This window comes from Lontra canadensis, unplaced genomic scaffold (assembly GCF_010015895.1).
Source record: "Lontra canadensis isolate GAN:19392208 unplaced genomic scaffold, GSC_riverotter_1.0 scaffold87, whole genome shotgun sequence".
In the NCBI taxonomy this organism is placed as follows: domain Eukaryota; kingdom Metazoa; phylum Chordata; class Mammalia; order Carnivora; family Mustelidae; genus Lontra; species Lontra canadensis.
The window spans coordinates 3999693-4022917 of record NW_022631081.1 but is presented as its reverse complement, the minus strand read 5'-3'; the positions used below and the strand labels follow the sequence as shown (position 1 = coordinate 4022917).

Below are 23225 nucleotides of genomic sequence, written 5' to 3'. Positions count from 1 at the left end.
TACTGTGCACACAGCTCACAATTAGTGCTATTGAAAACCCAAAAGAAATAAAGTGTTGAGCCACAATGAGTGAATGAGCTCTTGGGGAGGACAAGACTCATGTAAGTGGAACATGGAACAGGCAGAGACCAGGGCGAATTGGTTTCTTACCAAGATCGGCAAAACAGAAGTTTGATGGGCAGAGAATGTCCAGAAAGCTTCACAGAGCAAGTAGGACCTGAGCCAAGCTTGAAGGATGGAAGATACATCTGGGCCTGCTAGTCTCTGCCCTGACATCTCCCCATGGCTCCTGCTACCTACTAAATTAAGTCCCTGCTCTTGACTTTGGCATTCAAGGTCCTTCAGAGAACTTGGTGGGATCTGGTCCTTCTTTACCCGCATTGATGCTTTGTCCAGCCAGCAAATGTAGATGGAGAGTCTGCTCCATGCCAGACACTCGTCCAGGGACTGGGAATGCTGTGGTGAGCAAGGCCCAGACTGCTTCTGCAGACCTATAGGCTAGGAGGGGAGACAGAGAAGGCAGGCCCTTCCTTTTCATATAACTTGATGGGAGCATGATTGAAAGACAGCCCAACTGCACATACTGAAAGTATACAATTTGGCTGGTGTTGACATTAGTATGCACCCAGGGTACGTTCATCATAGTCAAGGTAATGAACATTTCTACCCCTCTCAGAAAGGTTCCTTGTGCCCTTCAGTGACCCAACCTTTCTTCTGTCCCCATGGACAGCACCCACTGATCTGAAAGTTTTTTTTTTTAAATATTTTATTTATTTATTTGACATAGAAAGAGAGATCACAAGTAGGCAGAGAGGCAGGCAGAGAGAGAAGGTGAAGCAGGCTCCCCGTTGAGCAGAGAGCCCGACGCGGGGCTCGATCCCAGGACCCTGAGATCATGACCTGAGCTGAATGAAGGCGGAGGCTTAACCCACTGAGCCACCCAGGCGCCCCTGAAAGTACTTTTGATGCAGTTAGACAGTTGCCGTGATTGGGGGAGTCCAAGTGCACACCCCACCTAGTCAGGGTTGGGAGCTGGGAAGACTTCCTGGAGTAGGTGCGGTCAGAGCTGGGATCAGAAGGCCAAGCAGCGGGACCAGGAGAGCACGTGGGTACTGTGGGTCATTGACTAGGTCTGCAACACAAGCTTTGGTTTAAATCCTGCCTCAGTGGCCTCCTTAGCCCTGTGACCTTAGCAAAATTCCTGCCCCTTACTGATTGTTTCCTCCTCTGTAAAATGGGGAGAATACTATCTCCCTTTTAAATAGTTATTAATGAAAAAGAACTAGGCTGTGGGGCATTCGCACCCAGCAGCCAGCACAGAGCAGGTCTTGTCAAGTGGCGGCCTTTATTTTCATCATTCCAGTGTTCTCTCCCTCCACATCTGTTTCCCACCACCCAGTGCAATCCTGGCCCTTTTTTTTGGTTCTCGGCCCATTTTTATGCCTCCATAATGTACCATTTCTTCCATCAAAAAAAAAAAATGCTTCTCATTTCCCAAGGCCCAGCTTAGATGCTGCTTGCTCTGGGAAGTTCTCCCTTGTCCTCTGGGTGCAGATAATCACCTTTGCCTCCCCGCCCTCCACGGTCCCTCTGCCAGGTTTGGGCTGTTACTTTCTCTGTTTTGTGCCCACTTGCTGGCTTAGATGTGCATCTCCTCTCTGGAGCATAGGCTCCATGAGCATGCTGACGTTTTCTTCATGTGCCTTGCCATACCTGGCCCAATGTTGTGCCAGTAAATGTTTGTAGGAATGCAAGGACCATAGAATCTCGGGTCAGGGGTGTCTATCTGTCTGTCTGTCAGAGGAGTAGGGGGTGATGAGGAGCCCTGACTGAGAAGTAACCTAAGAGATGAGGTGTCGACAGAAAGACGAGGGGAGGAGCTCGGAAACCAAGGAGATAATTGAGGTCCAAGAGAGTAGTTTTGAACTTGTTTCAGTCGGCAGGAGTCCCTTTTTCAAAAAGCTTGTCTCTGGAAGCCCACTATATAAATTCTGATTCCCACAGGGGCGGGGTCCTAAAGACTCCCCTGATAGGGACACCCCCCCAAGGAATCCTTGTGGAACCCAAAGACTCCACAGTTTGAAAACTCTCATCAGGCTGTAGTGAGGCATAGGGGGTTCTCGAGGAAACTGACCAATCCATCATGATTTTCCTGTCCCCCTGGACTGACAGACCTGGAAGTAGGTGGATTGTGGTTGATAACCACTGAGACCTTGCCCGGCCTTCCTCCTCTTTCCACTTACCCTGGAGAAAGCAGCCCTTATGTAGTCAGAGGAGAAAACTGAGCTCATCATCTCTTCTTAATGGTGAACAAAGTAAGGTTTGTTCATGGCAAGGTAAGGGTTGTTAGAGAGAACTTGTGATTCTAAGCTGAGACCTGCAATTACTTGATTAGCATTCTTTTCTTTAAAAGAGAAAAGTTACCAAGTTGTTTTTTTTTCCTGATTCTAAGAAGGATATAGAATGATACATACAGTATGGTACTATTTATATAAGAGGAAAACAGATCTAACATACCTTCTATGGGTATATTTTTCCCGTAAAAGCCTAGAAAAGGTTTGCAAGGACACTCACCTGATGCTGAGTGGTCACTCCTGGGAGGATGTGGGGACTGGGAGTGTGGCCCCAGGAATCTCACCTTCTCTACAGGGTTGTAAGTTTTGAAAGAAAAGATATGCATGCCTTCCTTGTAGAATTGTAAAATAACTTAAAAAATAATACGTGTATGTGTTTTTTAAACTGGAAAATGTATTCCAGTCATAATATAGTCATAATCCTCCCCCACCAAAGATAACCACTATTAGCTTTGGTATCTTGAGCGCCCCACCCCGCGCGGGTCGGTTCTTTTTTTTTTTTTTTTTTTAATCTGTGTTAAAAATATATACTTCTTTAAAAATCCCCAAACTGGTTTTATTAAATAGGTTTATATCCCTGCTTTCTCTTGCCTTGACCTTTCCCCATGGCATTAAAATATCCTCCAAAACACATGGTTTTTAATGCCTGCCTAGTGTTCCCTAGGTGCAACCAAGCCCCCTTTGTTAAAGACACTTGGTTCTTTATGCTTAAAAACTCCTTGGAGGGTCACCGGTTGGAACAGCCAAGTGTTGTCATTGCTGTGGGTTGGCAAATGGGCCCTCGCTGACTAACCTCTGCCACGTTAACACGTGGTTTTTGGATCCGTAGCACCCCGAGCAGAAGGCAGACCGGTATTTTGTGTTATACAAACCGCCCCCTAAAGACAACATTCCCGCCCTAGTGGAGGAGTACCTGGAACGCGCCACCTTCGTAGCCAATGACCTCGACTGGCTCCTGGCCTTGCCTCACGATAAATTCTGGTGCCAGGTAACATTCTATCAAAATTAACACTAAGACAAAGCACATGACATGCCGTTGGTTGGTTGCTGTTGTTGTTTTTCTCCCCCCTAGGAGATGCTTTTTTCCCTACTTCTTACACTGGATCCTTAACAGCAAATTGTGGTTTGGATTGCTCTGTCTTGTATCACAGTCTTAACGATGTTTACACAACACCTTCCCACGTGTCATTTTTAGAAACTTGTGTTTAGCCCTCGGCTCATTCGTACCTCCTTAGTCCCTCGGGGTTGGAGTGTTTGCCTTAGGCCAGGGCTGGTAGGCCCGTGAGCCCCTACACAGTCCACCCACAAGCTCTTGCGCCTCAGTGACAAATCCTCGCTCTGATCTGTGTTTGGCACAGGTTATCTTCGATGAAACCCTGCAGAAGTGCCTGGACTCCTATCTGCGCTATGTCCCCCGAAAGTTCGATGAGTGGGTGGCCCCGGCCCCTGAGGTTGTTGACATGCAGAAACGTCTTCATCGAAGTGTTTTCCTCACTTTCCTCCGCATGTCCACTCACAAGGAATCCAAAGTAAGCCCCTGGCCCCACGACAGGGTGCCGCCCAATACCCAGCACCTCTGTGCCAGACTCTCCCGCCCCTGGGAAGGAAGGCTCAGGAAGGCTCTGGAAGTATCGAGTTTCCTCTTCATCTCCCCTCCGCCTTCATTCCCACCTTTAGGGAAGAAATCTGTGGCCACCCCCCTTATCTGTGAATTCACTGGGTCTGCGTTACATCCGGTGTTTTCATCAATGGGAGCTGAGGGCCCTTTGCCAGTTGACGTGTGACTGTGCCATTTTTCATGCATCAGAGGGTGAAAACATTGATTCTGATTTGTTAAAGGAACTTTTATGTACTTTTTAAAAACCTTTACTTTTCTCCCCCCAGTTTTAAAAATAACGTGCTCTCTAAACAACTCAAACATTGTAGAAATATTTTGTAGGTAGTGAAAGTCACCAGAAAATCCCTTTCCCCAAAAATAACCACCGTTATGGTGCGTGTTCCTTCAGGGAATTATTTTCCTTTCAATATGCTTGTGTGTGTTTGAGTCCATATTTATTTTTATGATAAGATCTTGCTTTTTTTTTCCCCAAAAACTTTTTGTAGTATGGAAACTTACAAATATATGCAAAGGCATAATGAACCCCATGTACCTACTTATCACCCAGCTTCAACAATTATCAGTATTTTGCCACTTTTATTTTCTTTCTTCCCCTGAGGGTTTTTTTTTCCTGGAATGTTTTTTTGTTGTTTTTTATTTTTTGTTTTTTTTTGAAGGAGAGAGAGAGAGAGCTTGAGAGTGCAGGGGCGGGGTTGTTGAAGGGCAGAGAGAGAGAGAGAATCTTAAGCAGATTCTACACCCAGCACAGAGCCTAACACAGGGCTCAGTCTCACCACCCTGAGATCATGACCTGAGCCAAAATCAACAGTAGATGCTTAACTGACTGAGCCACCTAGGCACCCCTTTCCTGGAGTATTTTATTTTATTTATTTATATATTTTAAAGATTTTATTTATTTATTTGACACAGAGAGAGAGATCACAAGTAGGCAGAGAAGCAGGCAGAGAGAGAGGGGGAAACAGGCTCCCCGCTGAGCAGAGAGCCCGACTTGGGGCTTGATCCCGAGACCCCGGGACCATGACCTGAGCCGAAGGCAGAGGCTTTAATCCACTGAGCCACCCATGGCGTCCCTCCTGGAGTATTTTAAAGCAATTCCAAACATCATAGTAATTTATCTATAAATATTTTATTTTTTTAGTAAGCTCTACGCCCCATGTGGGGCTTGAACTCAAGACCCCAAGATCAAGAGTTGCATGCTCTACTGTCTGAGCCAGCCAGGCGCCCCAACCCATAAATATTTTAGAATGAGTGCCCAACCAACTATTTAATAGTGTGTTTTTGCCTATTTTTACATTAAAATGAAGAATAGCTGTTGCTTAAGGTCAATATATGAGGCTCAGACATGCCTGCAGTATGGATGGACCTTCATTTATTAGCCAGTCCCCCATTGTTCCTTGTGAGCTTGCTATTACTTTACCAAGAGTATGCTTTTGGAAGGTCTCTCATCCTCTCTCTCTGCACTGTTCCTTAGGATCACTTCATTTCCCCCTCTGCGTTTGGAGAAATCCTCTACAATAACTTCTTGTTTGACATCCCAAAGATCCTGGACCTCTGCGTGCTCTTTGGAAAAGGCAACTCGCCTTTGCTCCAGAAGATGATAGGTATGTAGGGCACAGGGCCTGGAGGGCTGCACAGAGCTGGCTCCCACAGGCCAGACTAGAGCACCTAGATGAGCACAGGGGAATTCAGAACTGCAGTGGCAAATGGGGTTTGGACCTGACTTTGCAGGTATGTGTGTTTCAACTCTGAAAGACACAACTAGGTGGCCATGGGGGAGTAGAGACAACACTGGACCCCACGGTCCCTCAAGGGTCTTAGTATTAGGCCACATGTCAAACTGTTGAAGGAGTGGGGAGGTTTGCTTCAGCGGTGACAGTAAGAACAGCAGTGATTGCTAACCTTTAGGTGAGCTCACTCAGGGCCTGGCACTCTGCCGAGCTCCTTGTATGTGATCTTAATTGATCCTCATGGCAGTCCTGGGATGTGGCTCTGTAATCATCCCTCTTTACAGACAAGGAAACTGGGGTTAAAATGTAAGGGACTTGCCCAAGAGCCCATGACTGATAAGTGGCCAAGCTGGGATTTATGTCACAGAGGCCTGACTCTCCAGCTCTTCTTCTTTGTCACTCCCTGACTCAGGGATAATGGGGCTGCCTCAGAAGTCTCATGATTTGCATTGTTGCTGGGATCAGTTGGAGACCGAGTTCAGAGAAGACTCTTTTGGGTTGAGAAAGGAATGACTTCAGCAGTTGGATCCCATCATGAGGCAGTGGGCTGGAGGGGTCAGTCAGAGACTGAAGCTTGGTTGGGATGCTGCAGAGGGAACAACACCCTAGTGTTGGGCAGGACACAGAGACAGGACACCACTGTCAGCCCTCCTCACCCTCAAATTGTAGGACATAGCCTTCCCAAATGCCCAATTTCAAAGCTAACTTGTCCCTTGAAATGGTTTCCTTCCTTCCTCCTAATGAAAAAGGTAATAATAAAGGTAATACAGGTTAGTTTAGAAAGTTTGGGGAGAATATAAAGCGTAAAGAAGCAAGAAAGCAATTACCAAATTCTGGCACCCATAGACAATCATTGGGTGATTATTTCCTTCCAGTCTTTTCTCTGCAGATTTTTGAAAAACATGTCAGAGCATAACGTATATGAAATTTCACATCTAGCCTTTTCATTGAAATGGTGTCTGGTTTCTCATTCAAATGTAATTGTTCCCTGATCATCAGTTCAATTCTTTTACTTTTCCAGAGAAAAACTCTTCATAATGTTACTATAGACAGAGGGCATGGGGTGAGTGAGCAAAACCAGGCACGAGAAATAGTTAGAGAAACAGTTATTAGGCCAGTGGTTAGTGTGGAGCATTCTGAGAGGGCAGCAGCAGAGCATTCTGGGAGGGCAACAACAGGAGATGGGGAAGGGGAAGCTGGGGCCGGATCAGGGAGGACTCTATGCCAGCCGTTAGCACTCAGGGAACAGTATCACATGGTGGTTCAGAAGGCAGGCTCTGCCCAGTTCACACCCCAACCCTATTCCTGGGTTTGTCACTTTGTCCAAATCAGTCAACCACTGGAGCCACAGTTTTCACATCTGAAAAATGGGAAGACGAATGCTCTATCTATCTGATAGGATGGTTGTGAGGATTAGCACAGTGCCTGCCTCGTTATAAGCACCGGATTTCTGTGAGCTCTTACTGGAATGAGGCCACGGGAGCTGTGGAGAGGAGCTGTTTGATGTTATAGTTAATTTGGCAGTGTGCCAGTGGGAAGGGTGGTGACAGGAGACTGAGGAGGAGGCCAGTACTTCAGCGTGGGTTTGGAGGTGAGAGCCTGGGTTGGCTGAAGAGGACATCCTGGAGGTAGAATAAAGCAGGGTTTAGGGAGGTGAGCTAGAGGGAGACATCAACAATTCTAGAGAAAACTGGTGTCAGGTGCAGGAAAAAGGCCTTTCAGGTGGGGGTGAGGGGGGTGTGTTGCAAGTGGAGGCACAGTCAGTGTTAGATCTGTGGGGTGTGAGACGCTGTGCAGATTCAGGGGGAAAGGACTTCTGCCCGTAGTTCCAGGTGGGCAAGGGTGGGTGAGAAAGGTCATAATTTTTTGAGTAGCTGACTTCTTTGAGAATCAGATGAAAGTTTGTCCCTAGAAGAACATACCCCCTTAAAAATTTTGAAGTGTCATAGAATGTTTTTGTCCCGCAGATTGAGAACCCTTAATTGGCTCATTTAGGAGAGTCTTTTCTTTGGCTCTTAGAGGGTGGTTCATGGAAAAGAAGGCAGACCAGGCATCAGGAGCCCCTTTGTTGTGTGTGCATTGGAGTGTGTGTGTGTTGGTGTGGAGGAGGGGCCTGGAGACACACGTGCGCATACGTGCCCCCCACCACATACACATACAACAGCTGTCTTTCCAGCCCTTGAGCGGCAGGCACTACAAGGGGCAGCCTCCAATGTCTCTACCACAGAAGCTCTTGAGCCAAGCAAATCAGCTGTAGTAACAGTGTTGACAAGGGAGAGAAGGAGGGAACAAGGGGACTGGCCGATTGTCCTTTGGGCAGAAACCCAGTCCTTACCAGGTACCCTCCCACCCCCCTCAACCTTCCTGCACAAACACACCTTACTTTTTTTTTTAACCTCAAGATTGGTGTTCTGAATCAGGAAGTGTGATTTTGCAAGCAGGGCCTTCCAGTTAGACTCTTGGAGGCACTTTGTGAAAGCAGGTGTACGTCAGGCCTTGGCGCCATCGAGGACTACACTGATCTCTTTGGCAATCCCTTCCCTTCACCCTGGGTTTCTGAACTGCTTTAGTCTGAGAAGGATGCCGCCATTGTCCCTTACTTCTTAATTGTTTCTTTAAGAGATTGCAAGTCAGATCTTCACCATCACTGGATCAGATAAAGGAGAGGAAAGGGTCAGTTGTGAAATGTTATCTGTTTTGATGCTTGTAAAACATCCCTGTTACTCAGATATAAGCACTAGAAGGATTATGAAAGAGTGCCCTACCCCAGGTCAGGTGGTTAGGGCACAGTGGGGTCTACCGTATGGTACTGGGGGGAAGACCGGCTCCTGACACCTGAGTCAGGAGGCACTGCCTGGAGGAGGTGACACCTGCCTTATGGTAGACTCAACTCTGGGAGGTCACTCCAGGCAAGGGGAGGGGACAGGGCTTGTTCTCTGAGGTTGAGGAGGTACAAGAGAGAATGAAGCCCAGGAAATGGAGAGAGGGTGCGTGGAGGTGCTTTCCTGGCCAGATCTCACATGGCCCTCTGTGCTCCGGTCGGGAGTTCAGACTTGACCTTGAGGATGCCATTGGCTGGGAGGATTTTATGAGAAAGAACAGAAGTTGGTGGGGAGACAGCTCAGTCCCTGCTTGCTGTCAAGAGTAGGAGGCAGCCACAGATGGTCAGGGAGTACCTTCACAGGTTGAGGGATCAGCACCCTTCTGAAGGTGGGATACCCTGAGCAACCTTGTGCTTGGAAAACTCTGCTTTGTGGAGTCAAGGAATGAAGGGACATCCAAGAAATCATTTACAGAAAGTCCAGCTACATAGTGACTTGCTTCCTCACCCAGTCCCATCTGGGCTTTGATCCCATGGATTTTCAAATCCTCAGGATGGGGCAAGGGCTTCCCTTGGTTTTCATTAAGGAAACCAAGGACTGACCTGCCCAAAGACAAAGGATGCCTAGAATTCAGCACAGCCTGACAGTCAGCCTTAGCCATTAGGATTGTGGTGGGCTGAAGAACCCTGGCCTCTTCTTAAAGGTGTTGGCATTTTGCATCAGCATGTCTCCTGGCTAGCTATGATTTTCCCTTCCTCCCTCGCCATTTGGGCAGCCGGAACACTCAGTCTCTGTTCCAGTTACCATATGCTCTAGCCTATGCACTCACAGCAGTAGCAGCGCTCGGAGGTAGTAAACATTCGGAAAGGAGCTTTGTTTTATAGGAACAACTGCAAATACGTGGTAAACCTGTCTCTAGGTCCCTTCCAGGCCTCTCCCCTTGGAGGAGGGTAGGTTAATATGGCTAACGTATTCAAAAGCAGAGGGTAAGAGAATTTCCAGACAAATTTCTCCCTAGAGTCTCCTCACGTTATTAGAGGCGTGGCCTGGCAAGAGTCCTGGATTGTAGCATCCAGGTTTCTTGAGCAAAGAGATCATATCTCCTGATTTTCCTGGATGACTAACTCCCACTTCCAAAGCCAATGCTGTCATCCAAGGCACGGTGCCCAAGTATGATCACTCCCTGGGGACATCAGCATGAGCTGGTTTGACCAGGGCAGGCCTTTTTTTTCTTCCTCTTTCTTTCTTTCTTTCTTTCTTTCTTTTTTTTTTTTTTTTAATTAGAGAGCGAGAGAGAATGCAAGCAGGGGCAGAAGCAGAGGGAGAAGCAGACTCCCCACTGGGCAGGGAGCCCGATACGGAGCTCAGTCCCAGGGCCCTGGGATCATGACCTGAGCCGAAGGCAGACACTTAACCGACTGAGCCACCCAGTTGCTCGCAGAGTAGGCCTTTGATGTAATTCGCTAGGCAGAGGTGCTTAAAAGGTTAAATTGTACTGAGTAAAGTCCTCCCTCGTGCTGGGGAAGTTTCCAGGTTGGGCCAAAGCTCTGTGCCAGCAGGGCCTGGGGCCAGGACTGCTCTAGTGCAGACAGGCTTAAGAAAGGGGAGAAAGATCACAGAACATGCTGGCAGCCATTTGTAATGTGTCCTCCCCTCCCCCACCCTCTTTTCCTAATCCCTACCTTTCTTTTCTCTTTTCAGGAAACATCTTTACGCAGCAGCCCAGTTACTATAATGACCTGGATGAAACCATGCCCACCATCCTTCAGGTACCAGCTCTCATCCCTGCCCAGATCCCCTCCCCAACCCGATGGCATGGCCCTGGACTTTCTTAGAATAGCGTGGAGAAATGTTTACTCCCCACCCCTCTCTAGCCCCATCTCCAGACGGTCTCTGGGTCTTGTGCCTCAGCACACCCTTTCAAATTTGCCCTTTCCCCCACTTGAACAGAACTGGAATCTAAGGGCTGTCTAGCACTCATACAAAAAGAGCTTAAATTGTGTGCTGTTTACCAACAGCCACGAGCCTCTAAGGACACCCCTTTAAGAGGCCTGTGTTGCTCAAATAAGAGTTTTAAAAGTCTATAAAACTGTTTTAGAATATAATAATGTTCATTGTAGAAAATTTAGAAAATATAAACAACCAATAAAAAACAAAAAAACGAAGATTAACCCTTCATCCCACCACCAAGAGACTCTACTATTCACGATAACATTTAGCGTAGTTATGTGCTAGCTTCCTTATAGATGGTACAATGAATTCAGGACTTACGTGATTTTACGATGGGCTGTTTTCTTCACACCGTTGATTTGTTTTTTATTTCAATATATTTCCATAAATTGCCATCTCCAGAGAATCCAAAACATATATTGTTGAAAGTGTATCTTAAATGTTCATTACCATACACTTGCCCAGCATATTCATTCAGATAATTTCTGTAGGATTCTGGGGGCTTTTCATGCATGTTTTGTTTGTTTGTTTGTTTTTTAGTTTTACTTAAGTAAAATAAATTTTTTTTTTTTTAATTTGAGCCCCTATCATGGGACTTAAACTCACAACCCCAAGATCAAGGGCCATAACTGAGCCAGCCAGGTGCCCCTTTACATTTTGTGTTTTTAATCCTCCCCACAATCCTGTAAGAAGAATAACCCCCATCATCGCGATTTTATCGTTTCCACTCTAACCCTGTGTCCTGGCGTTCTCTCAGCTGGTTTCTTGGAAACACTGGCCCATACTCGAAAGATTCCAAGGCAGCTTCCAGATCGCCCATCCCCGACTGCAGGTCAGGGGTCCTAGCTGCTGGTTCGACAGGATGTAGGAGGACCCCTTCTTGTGTTTCACAGGTTTTCAGCAATATCCTCCAGCACTGTGGTTTGCAAGGGGACGGGGCCAGCGCCACACCCCAGAAGCTCGAGGAGAGGGGCCGGTTGACCCCCAGCGACATGCCTCTCCTGGTGAGGTTGCCCTTCAGCCCAGCCTGTTTTTGGCCAGCAGAGGACCCCACAGCTCCTTCCCCTGCTCATGACCCTTTTCCCCAACTCCAGAAGCAGCTAGTCCCATCACATAGGCTTAGAGCATTTTAGCAGTCTTTGAATTTTTCTCTGGGAGCTTCTTTATGAGGCAGTGGAAGGAACAGGGAACTAGAGTTCCGAGAGGGAGGTTCAGTCTTCACTTAGCTCAGCACAATGAGCTCATTCGTGTTATTCATCGAGCCCTGTGTTGGGTCCACAAATATGTACTGAGGAGGCTCCAGCAGGTGCTGAGCCTTCAGGGTAAAGCAGCAGGGCAGAAGCAGGCATGGGACTTGCAGTCTAAGCCAGAGGTAAATAAGGAACACAGACCTGTGTCAGGCCTTATGCTAAACACTGGAGATAGAGCAAGAAAGAGGCAGCCATCGGCTGCCCTATCGGAACTCACAACCTCGTGGGAAAATGGGCATTAAACAGGTATTTCAGAAGGAGGCACACCAAGTTCTGTGGAAACAAGTCATTTTACCTGCCTAAACCTCAGTTTCCTAATCTGTACGATAGAGATACGAACAGCTGCTCAGCCTGCCTTTCAGAGTGGTCGAGAGACTCTGGAACACATGTAAGAATATACTCCGTGTTCTGTATGGACTTGATATTCTTGTCCTCAGTGGGACGTACCTTCTGTGTAGGGCCACAGGCATTGTCTTCAGGTCCTTCAGCCCAGAAGAGAGAACTACATTATGCTAGAACTAGAAGTAACCCCAGATCATTGGGTGGGTACCCGTCGGAGCTAAGGTAGCAAGACCTGAGGTAAGAAGATTGAGTAACTTGTCCAGATCGTGCTGCTAGAGACGGACCAGCCAGTCTTCACACAGACCTCCAATGATCTCTCCCCCTCCCACCTCCCTGCCTGCCCAAGGCAGTGCCTGTTGGCTCCCACTGGTTTTGTCAACTTTGTCTCATACCCACCACAGAGCTGTGTATGGGGGTGGAGGAAAATAATGCAGTGTTTTCTTTTGGCAACAGGAATTAAAAGACATTGTTCTCTACCTTTGTGATACCTGCACAACGCTCTGGGCCTTTCTGGATATCTTCCCCTTGGCTTGCCAAACCTTCCAGAAACACGACTTCTGTTACAGGTACAGCGGTAATTCCAACTCCTCAAGTAGGGGTGCTAGTTGACATCCTCATTCAGCAGATATTTACTGGGTACTTAGAATGTGCCAGGCGTTCTTCCAGCCTGGGGATATAGTAGTGAAGAAGACAGGTAAGGCTCCTGCTTGTGTGGAACCTGCATTTTATCTTTTTTTCTCCTAAGACTTTTAAAAATTTATTTGAGAGAGAGAGAGCAAGAGCAAGCACAAGCAGGGGGTAGAAGCAGAAGGAGAGGGAGAAGCAGACTCTTTGCTGAGCAGGGAGCCTGATGTAGGGCTTGATCATAGGACCCTATGATCATGACCTGAGCAGAAGGTACACGCTTAGTGACTGAGCCACCCAGGTGCCATGAAACCTGCATTTTAGAAGCATTCCCTTTTTTTTTTCTTTTTTGTAAGATTTTATTTATTTATTTGACAGAGAGAGCAAGAGACACAAGCAGGCAGAGCAGCAGAGGGAGGGGGAGAAGCAGGCTCCCCACTGAGCAGGGAGCCCGATGTGGGGCTTGATCTCAGGATCCTGGGATCATGACCTGAGCTGAAGGCAGTCGCTTAACCAACTGAGCCACCCAGGCACTCCAAGCGTTCCCATTTTTGGCTAAGAGCTAGATAAGGAAGAAAAAAACCCAAGTTCAGTTCCTTGGTTTCAAAGCCCCTCTCATGGGCAGGCACAAAGGAGTAACAGATCATAAGAAGTGGTCTGAGGAGGGCGTCTGGGGGGCTTAGATGGTTAAATGTCTGCCTTTGGCTTGAGTCATGATCCCAGGGTCCTGGGATCAAGTCCCCACATCGGGCACCCTGCTCAGCGGGGAGCCTGCTTCTCCCTCTCTCTCTGCCTGCTGCTCCCCCTGCTTGTGCTCTCTCTCGCTCTTTCTCTCTCCCTGTCAAATAAATAAATAAAATCTTAAAAAAAAAAAAAAACGGGTCTGAGGACTTCAGCATCTGGTCTCAAGCAGAGCACACTCAAAGAAACAAGCAGATAAGCTCACATGTGGGGCCGGCTGCTGTGGCCATATTATGAAGCACTCTGGGAACACAGAGTAGGGAAGCAAAATTCCATCTGATGAAGTAAGAGGTTTCATGATGGCCTTTAAGTGAGAATGGACAGGAACCTTCCAGATGGAAGGATTACTCCAGCAGGCAGAACGAGGGTAAGAAACCCCAGAGGGTGTCCAGGGAGAGCCAGGGAGTGGAGTGGGATGAGGCAGGGCCCAGAGCAGCAGGAAAAGGAGCAGCTAACAATAGACACTCTGGAGAGGTTGGTAAAAGCTGGATTGTGAGGATCCCTGACGTCACTGGCAGGGAGTGGGGCCTCTATTCTGTAGGCAATAGGGAGCCACTGGGAGCTTTTATCCAAAGAAGTTATAGAAAGATCCTGCCAGGATGAGGAAAGATGTAGGGAGGGAGACCCTCCTTGCACACTTAGCTTCACAGGCATCTGTCTGTTCCTTGTGCAGCGATGAAGGGGTGCACAGGCCTGGGCTGGTAACCTGCATGTTGCCTGGGAATGATGTGGGGGTAGTGCTGGCCTGTTCTCAGTGGCCTATGGCTGTCACTCTTGCCAGACATCTCCCCAGCGTTTGCAGGAGCTCCTGGGAGCTGCTCAACTCTGTGTACTCAGCCACCAGTCCATTCAGTCGTTTTACTCACCCATTCAACAAAACATGTATCTAGCACTGACCTGTGTCAGAGAGGGCAGCTGGTGTTCTAACCCCTCCTGGGTCCCCTCAGCTCGAGAAGGTTGCACGTGAGAACTAATCAGCCTCCCAGAGGATGTTAGAATAAAGCACCAGTCGGCACTTCACCTGAAGAAAGGGGTTAGGATAGGCCTGTGGCAATCTGCCCCCCCCTTTCTAAAGATTTTATTTATTTATTTGACAGAGACACATCGAGGGAGGGAACACAGCAGGGGGAGTGGAAGAGGGAGAAGCAGGCTTCCAGCTGAGCAGGAAGACCTGATGCGGGGCTTGATCCCTGGACCCTGGGATCATGACCTGAGCGGAAGGCAAAGGCTTAACACCTGTGCCACCCAGGTGCTCTGCCGTCCCCTTTTTGAAAAGGTATCTTTTCTCATGGTTAAAATGGCAAATGCTCATAGGAAATTTGGAAAATCTCCAAAGGTAAAAAATTAAAATCTTATGAGGGATCATGCTGTTTTTAGGATTTTGTATCCTGCTTATCTTCACTTACTATAGGCATTTTCTTTTCTTTTCTTTTTTTTTTTTAAGTAAACTACCCCTAGTGTGGGGTTCAAACTCACAAACCCATGATCAAGAATCACATGCTCTGGGGCGCCTGGGTGGCTCAGTGGGTTAAAGCCTCTCTGCCTTCGGCTCAGGTCATGATCCCAGGGTCCTGGGATCGAGCCCCGAATCGGGCTCTCTGCTCAGCAGGGAGCCTGCTTCCCCTTCTCTCTCTGCCTGCCTCTCTGCCTACTTGTGACCTCTATCTGTCAAATAAACAAACAAAATCTTTAAAAAAAAAAAAAAAGAATCATATGCTCTACCGATTGAGCTAGCCAGGTGCCCCCATAGGCATTTTCCTGTTTTGTTAAAGCATCTTCCCAAACATGGTAACAGATTGCTTTTGAAAGGGTCTTTGGAAACAGGGTAATTTTTGGAAGAACTGACTTTCCTGCAAGGGACAGTGAAGGCCGGGGAGCGGCTCCACCCATGTTAGAGTGAGGAGGGAGGAAGAAAGGAAAACAGGGTTGACTACAAGTGACACTGCCTTTGACCCACTAACAGCTCCGGGCTGGCCCAGCGTGTTCTCACTGTGTTGGAGGCCAGGAACGCCCGCTGAGCAAACGCAGCCATCTTAGTGCCTGCAACTTTCTGGAAGGGTCTACAGCCACCAAACAGCTCTGTGGCTAATCCTCTCAGGACAACCTCCTTCCTCCCAGACATCCTCAAGTATATCTGAGTAACTCTTTGTCACGTAATTTTACGAAAAAATAATACATTCACGTGGCTTAAAACTCAAAATATATAATGAGGGGCACCTGGCTCAGTCAGTAGAGCATGCAACTCTTGATCTCTAGGTCATGAGTTCAAGCCCCACATTTGGCCTAGAGCTTACTTAAAATAAGTAAAACCAATAATAATAAAAGTAAAATGTATATATGAATACATAAAATGCAGTCTACCTCTTCCCCTTCCCCAGTCCCGTTTTCACACACCACCATTGTTGTTAGGGTTTTTTGGTGGCGTTTTCCAGAGATACACATATTACATATCAACCCCCTCATCCTTTCATTTATTTATTTTTTGAAGATTTTATTTATTTTATGGAGAGCACAAGCAGGGGTGGGGACAGAGGGAGAGAGAGAATCTCAAGGAGACTCCCTGCTGGGCGCAGAGCCCAGTGTGGGGCTCGACCCCACACTCCTGCAAATGAGACCTGAGCTGAAACCGAGAGTCAGATGCTTAACGGACTGAGCCACCCAAGGTGCCCACCCCCACCCCCTGCCTTTTAAATTAACTGCTGACCTATTATGAGTACTATATGTACTGTTTGCATTTTATTTAATTAAATAATTTATTTGTTCAGCGATAGAAGTTTATTTCTCACAGTTCTTATTTTTCAAATTAATGTGTGTCAGTACACAAAGCAACCTCCATCTTTGGTGCAGCTGGATAGAATTCCATTGTACTGTATGGAATACCAGACCCCATAGACTGACCTTCAGATTTTTTTCAGTTGTTTGCTATTCCAGAAAAATGTTACAAAGAATAGCTGCACATACATCATTTTGCACCTTTGCAAGTACATCTGAGGAATATATTCCTAGAAGTAGAATCACAAGAACAGATGGTTTGGGTATTTTAAATTCTCCTAGATCTCGCCAAATGGCCCCCCAAAGGGGTTGTTCCAGTTTACCCTCCCACCAGCCATGTATCCTGGCAACACCTGAATCTGCTTGGGCCAGACTGCCCCCTCTGTCTTTTTCTGGGTGCCATGCCTAGAACCCTGCCTCTTTGGGCCCAGTTACCCTCTGCTGTGTATGGGACTACACTAGCGTAGAAGCTGCCAGAATCCAGCCAGTGGGTAGTAAAGTGTTTGCAGAATACCTGCTTCAAATTCAGCAGCGGTCCTAGGCCCAGAGGTTACAGTTCCAGCTTTGGGAAGCCTAAGATATTCAGAGGAAGAATTTGACCACAGAAGAGAGGCGGCTACATTTTAAGTTGTAAGGGTAACATATATTGGGTGCTGGGCACCTAGTTCCAGGAAGGAGTTATCACATGGTGAGCATCACCAGGAAGCGTGTGGCTGGGACAGGGAATTGGAATCTGAGTTGGGAAGAGGGTAGGTGTGATGTTGCTGAGGTGAGAAGCAAAGTTGGCTGCTCCGTGCTAGCTATGCATGGTACCAGAGAGAGTTGTTAAGAGTTCGATGTCACGGGAGGTGGGGAGCTCCTGGCAGGTTTGAGCAAACAAAAAGAGTGATCTTGTTTGTTTTGCAAACCTCAGTAAGAAGGAGCCTGTCTGGGCCTCAGTTTCCCAGGTGAAAGGGGACAGGAGGTACGGGTCACTTCTCACGTGGCTCTTCCTGGACCAGCCACAGTGGGGCCCAATCTGGGGTGAGCTTGGGGGTAGAGCCGGGCTGGTTCCGGGAGCAAATTGCTGTGGCGACAACTTGGGAGCAAGAAATGGGCCTTTCCCCTTCCCATGGGTTGCTGTTGATTTTTCTGATGAAGTGTGGTATTTAGGAATTAACCCCACCCTCTCCCCATGTGTGCCTTCACAGACTAGCTTCCTTTTATGAAATCGCAATTCCTGAACTGGAGTCCGCAATGAAGAAGAGGAGGCTTGAAGACAGCAAGTGAGCAGGGGACAAAACTAAGTGCTTTGTCATCAGGGAGAGAGGCCCTGCTTTCCCCGGGCTTCAGCGTCCCCATCTCTAAGAATGAGGGGGTAGCCCCATGGAGTGTCCCTGCCTAGCAGTCTCCCAGCCCCAGCATCCTAGGCTTTTTCCCTCTGCTGTTGCTCCAACCTCTTAGTAATCGGTGGGCCGGTTTCCCACCCACTGTTTACAGAGAAGCAGCCGGGGAATCCACTGGCCTCTTGGGGCCTGTAGCCTTTTGCCAACTGCTATTCACAGCGCATTGTGACACATTCTTAGCCCTGGGGAGGGACACCTACAACTGTTGAGAATAAGCTCCCTCCGGGCCTTTTTAATCTCCTTAATCTCTGTTTTTGTTTTTTTTTTTTTCCCTTCCCTCTCTCTCTTTGGCCTTCAAAGGCTGCTAGGGGACCTGTGGCAGAGGCTGTCCCATTCTAGGAAGAAGCTACTGGAGATTTTTCACATCCTCATAAACCAGATCTGCCTTCTCCCTGTCCTGGAAAGCAGGTGAGCCCTTGGGAGCAGCTGCCTAGGTGGCTAGGCCAGCAGAGGTGTCCCCCTCACTTCCTCTGCCCCCTTCCTGGTTGAGCGGAGATGGGAAAAAGAGACCCGTGCCTCTTTCCTCTCACTGGCCTGAGGCTTTGCAGAGGAGCAGGGAGGGAAGTTCCAGATCATTTGCATCAAGCGAGCTCATCTGCCCTGCTGTCCTGTTCCAGCTGTGACAACATTCAGGGCTTCATTGAAGAGTTCCTTCAGATCTTCAGCTCCTTGCTGCAGGAGAAGAGGTGAGTGCCGCCAAGCTGGGACCGGTGGGCACGAGGCCTTACATATTACAGCTTCTGCCAAATGCTTATCCTGGTCTGAGGTTCTTGGTTGGGCAGCAGACCAGCGCCTCTGTTGCCCCAGCCTTGTCCCTTCTGTCTGCTCCCTGGCCAGCAGGTTCCTCCGGGACTACGATGCACTCTTCCCTGTGGCCGATGATGTCAGCTTGCTCCAGCAGGCCTCCGCAGTCTTGTATCCTTCTCCCACAGCCTCTGGGACAGGACCTGGCCTGACCAAGTTGGAGATGGGCTGCGAGGACCCGGGGGAGCAGAGGGAGGTTTAGCTCCAGAACCCACAGGTCGGCCAGCTACAACCCACGGGTCTCCAGAATGCCCGCCAAAGTCCCAGCCCCGTCTCTGGAGGAGATGACTACTCTGGTCCTCAGAGCTGGGTGGGGTCAGAGGCCTTCGTTCTGCAGGTGTTTACTGAGTGTCTGGGCCTGTGTGACCAACATGGACTCAGCCCTGCTCTCACAGACCTCATAGCAGGAAGGGAGACAGACAAGGAAACAAGCAAGCTTGGGGTAAGGCTATGAGACAGAAGTGCTGTCTGAGCTGAGAACAGCAGAAGAGAATGGAGGAGGCCAAGACCAGGGCTAAGTGTTCCCAGTAGATGGAGGACAGAGAGGCCCTTCTGAGGCGCTCTGAGACATTTTGTGTGGCTTGGGGGTGTGGGGTTGGGAGGACCGGGGTCTAGCAGGAAGAAACTATCACGTGGTAGGTGAGCGGACCTGCATGGCTCCGGGACGACTCTCACTGAGTTTGGACTCTGTCCTACAAGCACTGGGGTGTCATGGAAAGGTGTGAAACAGGGAGTAACAGGGTCAGTTTTATACTTTGGAAAAGCTCTGTCTGGCACTGGGAAGAGAACAGACTGGCCTGGGACCTCTGTGAGGCCCAGGGGCTGGTGGGGATGCTGTGGCTGGCATCCAGGTATGGCCAGTGGGGGTGCAGTTTAGAAGGGGTAGGAGGGCATCTAGGGTAACACCCAGATGTCGGGCTTGGCAGTGCTGGAGTGGTAAGAGAGTGAGGAAGGACAGGGAAAGGGGCCTGTGGGCCATGTTGGAGGCTGGGTTAGGTGGCTCAGGCTCGCCTCAGGGATAACCCCTGGGCCCCCAGCCTTTTTTTTTTTTTTTTAAAGATTTTATTTATTTATTTGACAGATCACAAGCAGGCAGAGCAACAGGCAGAGAGAGGGAGAAGCAGGCTCCCTGCTGAGCGGAGAGCCGGGCCCTAGCCTTTGTAGGAAGCCCTCAGCTAGTTGGACAGGAGGCTGGGTGGCAGGACCCACATCAGGCCCTCTTCCTAGGTGTCAGTGCAGAGGAAGAGCTGCTGGCCTCCCCAGATGTCACATCCCAGGGTGCCCCTGGCCCTGTCTTCATCCAGACCTGCTTTCTGCTGAGTGTGAGGCACTGGGTTTTAAGGCCAGGATGGTCGTGGCCTGGCCTGCTTCCCCACGCAGCCCGGGTGCCCATGATGCCCACAGGGTACAGCTCAGATAGCCTCTAACACAAGTCACAGGGTCAGGTGCCAGAAAGGGATTGAGAGACTATGCTGCCTCAGAGCAAGGGAGGCAGCGAAGGCCCCCGCCCCCAAGAGAGAGACGCCTTAACCTGTGTCAACAGGGACGAAACGCGGACTGCCTACATCCTCCAGGCCGTCGAGGGTGCATGGGAAGGGGTGGACCGACGGAAAGCTACAGATGCTAAAGATCCGCCAGCGGCTGAGGATCCTAATGGGGTCATTGTGCTGGCAGACGCCGTTGGGGGACCGTCCTCACGTCTGGAAAACTCAGAGGAAGATGAGGTGTGTGTCTGCAGCGGCGTTTTCACCAGCTTCCCCTGCCCTTTCCGGGAAATCTCTCCCCCTACTCTGTTTCCGCTCTCAGAGAAAAGCGTTTCTTTTGGAATTGACAGCCTCGAGCTGCCTTTGGAGAGTCCTGCAAGTTGCTTCATCTGCCAAAACCCCAGTTTCTCCCCTCTAAAGTGAAGTGCTGGAGCTTTGGGAAATCCTTCCTGGAGCGCTCCTCTGAGCAGATAGATCGCCGCAGTGCTACTTCGGCTGCAGTGGAGAGCGGCGCCTGGTCTCACTGCTTGGCCAGCCTGGATTCCCTGCTGGGGCACAGCACAGCTCCACTGAGCGAGTTTTGAAGCCCCCAATCTAGCACTTTCTCTCCAGGCTTCTCCAGAACTCGCCCACTCTACAGCTGTACAGATGGACCACTGAGCCCAGGACTCTTCCCTGCATGTTGGGAGGCTGCGTGATGTGGGGATCAAGGCCACCCAGTCTCTGGGGTCCAGCAGCCCAGGGGTGTACCCGGCTCCTGCCACTCACCAGCCGTGTGGCCGTCATTCCCTTCTAGCCTCTGTTCCCCATCTATAAGTGAGGATGGTCACCATCCCTGCCTCCTCGAGTTTGTGGGGATTCCCAGAGGGGTTGTGTGGAGCGCCCCAAACCCAGCTGGCCCTCTGTGCTCTGTTAACAGATGCCATTCTCCTTCCTGTTAGACTCAGGCCCATGACTGCCACAGGGCCTTGGAAAATGACAGCCCTTGCCACCTTTCCCACACTCTTCCCCACTTGAGCTTCTTAGCAGAGATATGGACGATTCTTTTTTTTTTTTTTTCTTTTTAAGATTTTATTTATTTGACAGACAGAGATCACAAGTAGGCAGAGAGGCAGGCAGAGGGGGAGGAGGAAGCAGCCCTCCCACCAAGCAGAGAGCCCGACGCAGGGCTCAATCCCAGGACCCTGAGACCATGACCCCAGCTGAAGGCAGAGGCTCAACCCACTGAGCCACCCAGGCACCCCTGACATGGATGATTCTTATTGTTGTTTGTTTGATTTACAAATTTCCTTAAATGAAAAGCCTAACCGAATTCAGTCACATGGAGCGGGATATGAACTGAATCCCCCTTCTTAAAAGGAATATAATCAAAGGGGAGCAGCTCCCCATGGTCCAGGGCTGGTGATTGCCATTCCTCTCCAGTGCTGTTCCTCTCCATCAACTTGTTAGAGCTGGCTAAGGACGAGTAGAGGCCACGGCCATTTACATAGTGTCTGGTTTTCTCCATGCACTGTGCTTGGTGCCTCAGGTGAATGATTCTCTCCGAGCCATCTGAGACAACCCCATGAGGTGTGTGGTAGTAGGCCTATTTTATATGGAAGGAGCTCGGGTTCAGAGAGGGGAAGTGCCCTGCCCAAAGTCACACAGCCAGAAGTAGCTCTGCCAGTAAGTCACAGAACCCCAGGTGTGGCAGGGCCAAGACTCACACCAGGTCCCTGGATTCCTGGTCCTGTGCTGTTCAGGGCCTGTGGCCCTCTCACCCACCTGGCCCGGTCTTCCCCGCCTTCACTCCAGCTTTCTCCACAGTGCATGGGGGCAGCAGCTGCCCTGGGCCCTCCCATAGGTGGTGTGGAACTGGACTCGCTCATCTCCCAAGTGAAGGACCTGCTGCCGGACCTCGGTGAGGGCTTCATTCTGGCCTGCCTGGAGCACTATGGCTATGACCCGGAGCAGGTGATCAACAACTTCCTGGAGGAGCGGCTGGCCCCCGCCCTCAGCCAGCTGGACCGCAGCCTAGACAGGTGGGAGAGAGAGGTGGGAGGTGGCTCCCGGTGCCCAGGCTGTGGCATGGCCCCAGCTGGAGGCGCTCTGGGGGTCTTATCTGGGCCCCTTCTTGGGTTCTCTGCTTCCCCCTCCTGTGCCAGAACTCAGCCCTCTGTCTCTTGCCCATGGTAGCATTTACCAGCCATGTAAATGATGGCCTCCTCTGGAAAACCTCAAAACTTTAGGTCCCTGGGGGGGGGGGGGGGTCCTCATGTGCCCCCTGCAGGGCAGAGTGTGCACAGCGGCACCTCACTGGAGCAACAATGTGGCATGTGATAAAGGGGTTGCCGAGCCTTTCAGAGTACCGAAGTTTCTGGCCTGCCCCTGTCATTGTCACCTTTCCAGTCAATTCCCAAGGGAGGATGGCCAGCGCTTCTCACTTTCCTCACACCTCCCTTTCAGAGTTTGGCCCACTGCTTCTCGGAAGGCCCACAGGGCCACAGTGATGGGTACACAAATGGGTGTTTTTCCCATGAACAAATTACGTTTTTTGAAGGAATGAACTTAGCTCCGTCTCTGGACAAGTTCCTTAGCTACTTTGTGCCCATTTTACAGAGGAGGGCACTGAGGCACAGAAGGGTTGAGTGTTCTTAGGGACCCATCTTGTCAGACTATTGCAAGTGTTCGGTAAGGGAGGGAACTGAAGAAAATCCATGTGACCAGCCCATGGGACCGAGGGGGAGCCTTGAGTGAGGGATGGCTGTGTCCCCAGGGAGGGGCCTTACGGATCAGTGCTTTAGATCACGTCTCGTGTGGCTGTTGAAGGGCAGTGGAGAATCTGATGGAGATAACGTGGTGAGTGTCCATAGGGCACAAGGTAGGTATCAGCTTACCAATCAGTCCTCCTTAAATTGATTTCTGGGTCACTTCCAGGCAAGTAAAGCCAGACCCGACTCCCCTGCTGACATCTCGTCACAACATCTTCCAGAATGACGAGTTTGACGTGTTCAGCAGAGACTCAGTGGACCTGAGCCGGGTGCACAAGGGCAGGAGGTGAGTACAGTGGGCTGGGGGGTGCCAGGCTCCCCTACTCTGTATGTGCAGAGAGAAAATCAAAAGACAGTAAAGGCTCCGTCTTTATGGAACTGGCCTGAGTTTCAGTTTAGGGTCTGCCTGAGCAGTCCAGGACCTCTGTACTCCCAGCAGACAGGGCCAGCTTCTACACTTGATCTTAGCCAAAAGGCCGAGAAGCGATAGGGCCAGCTTCTCTAATAGTTACATGTTAAGCTCTGACTCTGCACGGGGTTGTTTTTAAATGAATCCCCTTGTGGATAGCAAAAGGCCAGAGGAACCTAAGCTGTCCCCCTCC

The 23225-nt window shown here is 49.6% G+C and overlaps 1 protein-coding gene across 8 annotated transcripts in view; it reads left to right on the top strand.

The window, feature by feature from the left end:
- The window catches only part of ASCC2 (activating signal cointegrator 1 complex subunit 2), a 41466-nt gene that overhangs the window by 6461 nt on the left and 11780 nt on the right, over positions 1–23225 (top strand). For 2 of the 8 annotated variants that reach the window (XM_032883363.1, XM_032883371.1), the window contains 13 exons: positions 3184–3342; positions 3713–3883; positions 5444–5573; positions 10223–10290; positions 11365–11475; positions 12517–12629; positions 17391–17465; positions 17886–17993; positions 18125–18271; positions 18426–18500; positions 19933–20113; positions 21668–21894; positions 22790–22909. In XM_032883363.1, coding sequence (XP_032739254.1) covers positions 3184–3342; positions 3713–3883; positions 5444–5573; positions 10223–10290; positions 11365–11475; positions 12517–12629; positions 17391–17465; positions 17886–17993; positions 18125–18271; positions 18426–18500; positions 19933–20113; positions 21668–21894; positions 22790–22909 — 1685 coding nt within the window. The remainder of the gene's footprint in view (positions 1–3183; positions 3343–3712; positions 3884–5443; positions 5574–10222; positions 10291–11364; positions 11476–12516; positions 12630–17390; positions 17466–17885; positions 17994–18124; positions 18272–18425; positions 18501–19932; positions 20114–21667; positions 21895–22789; positions 22910–23225) is intronic. The other 6 variants (XM_032883367.1, XM_032883366.1, XM_032883364.1 and 3 more) reach the window with 6 other exon arrangements.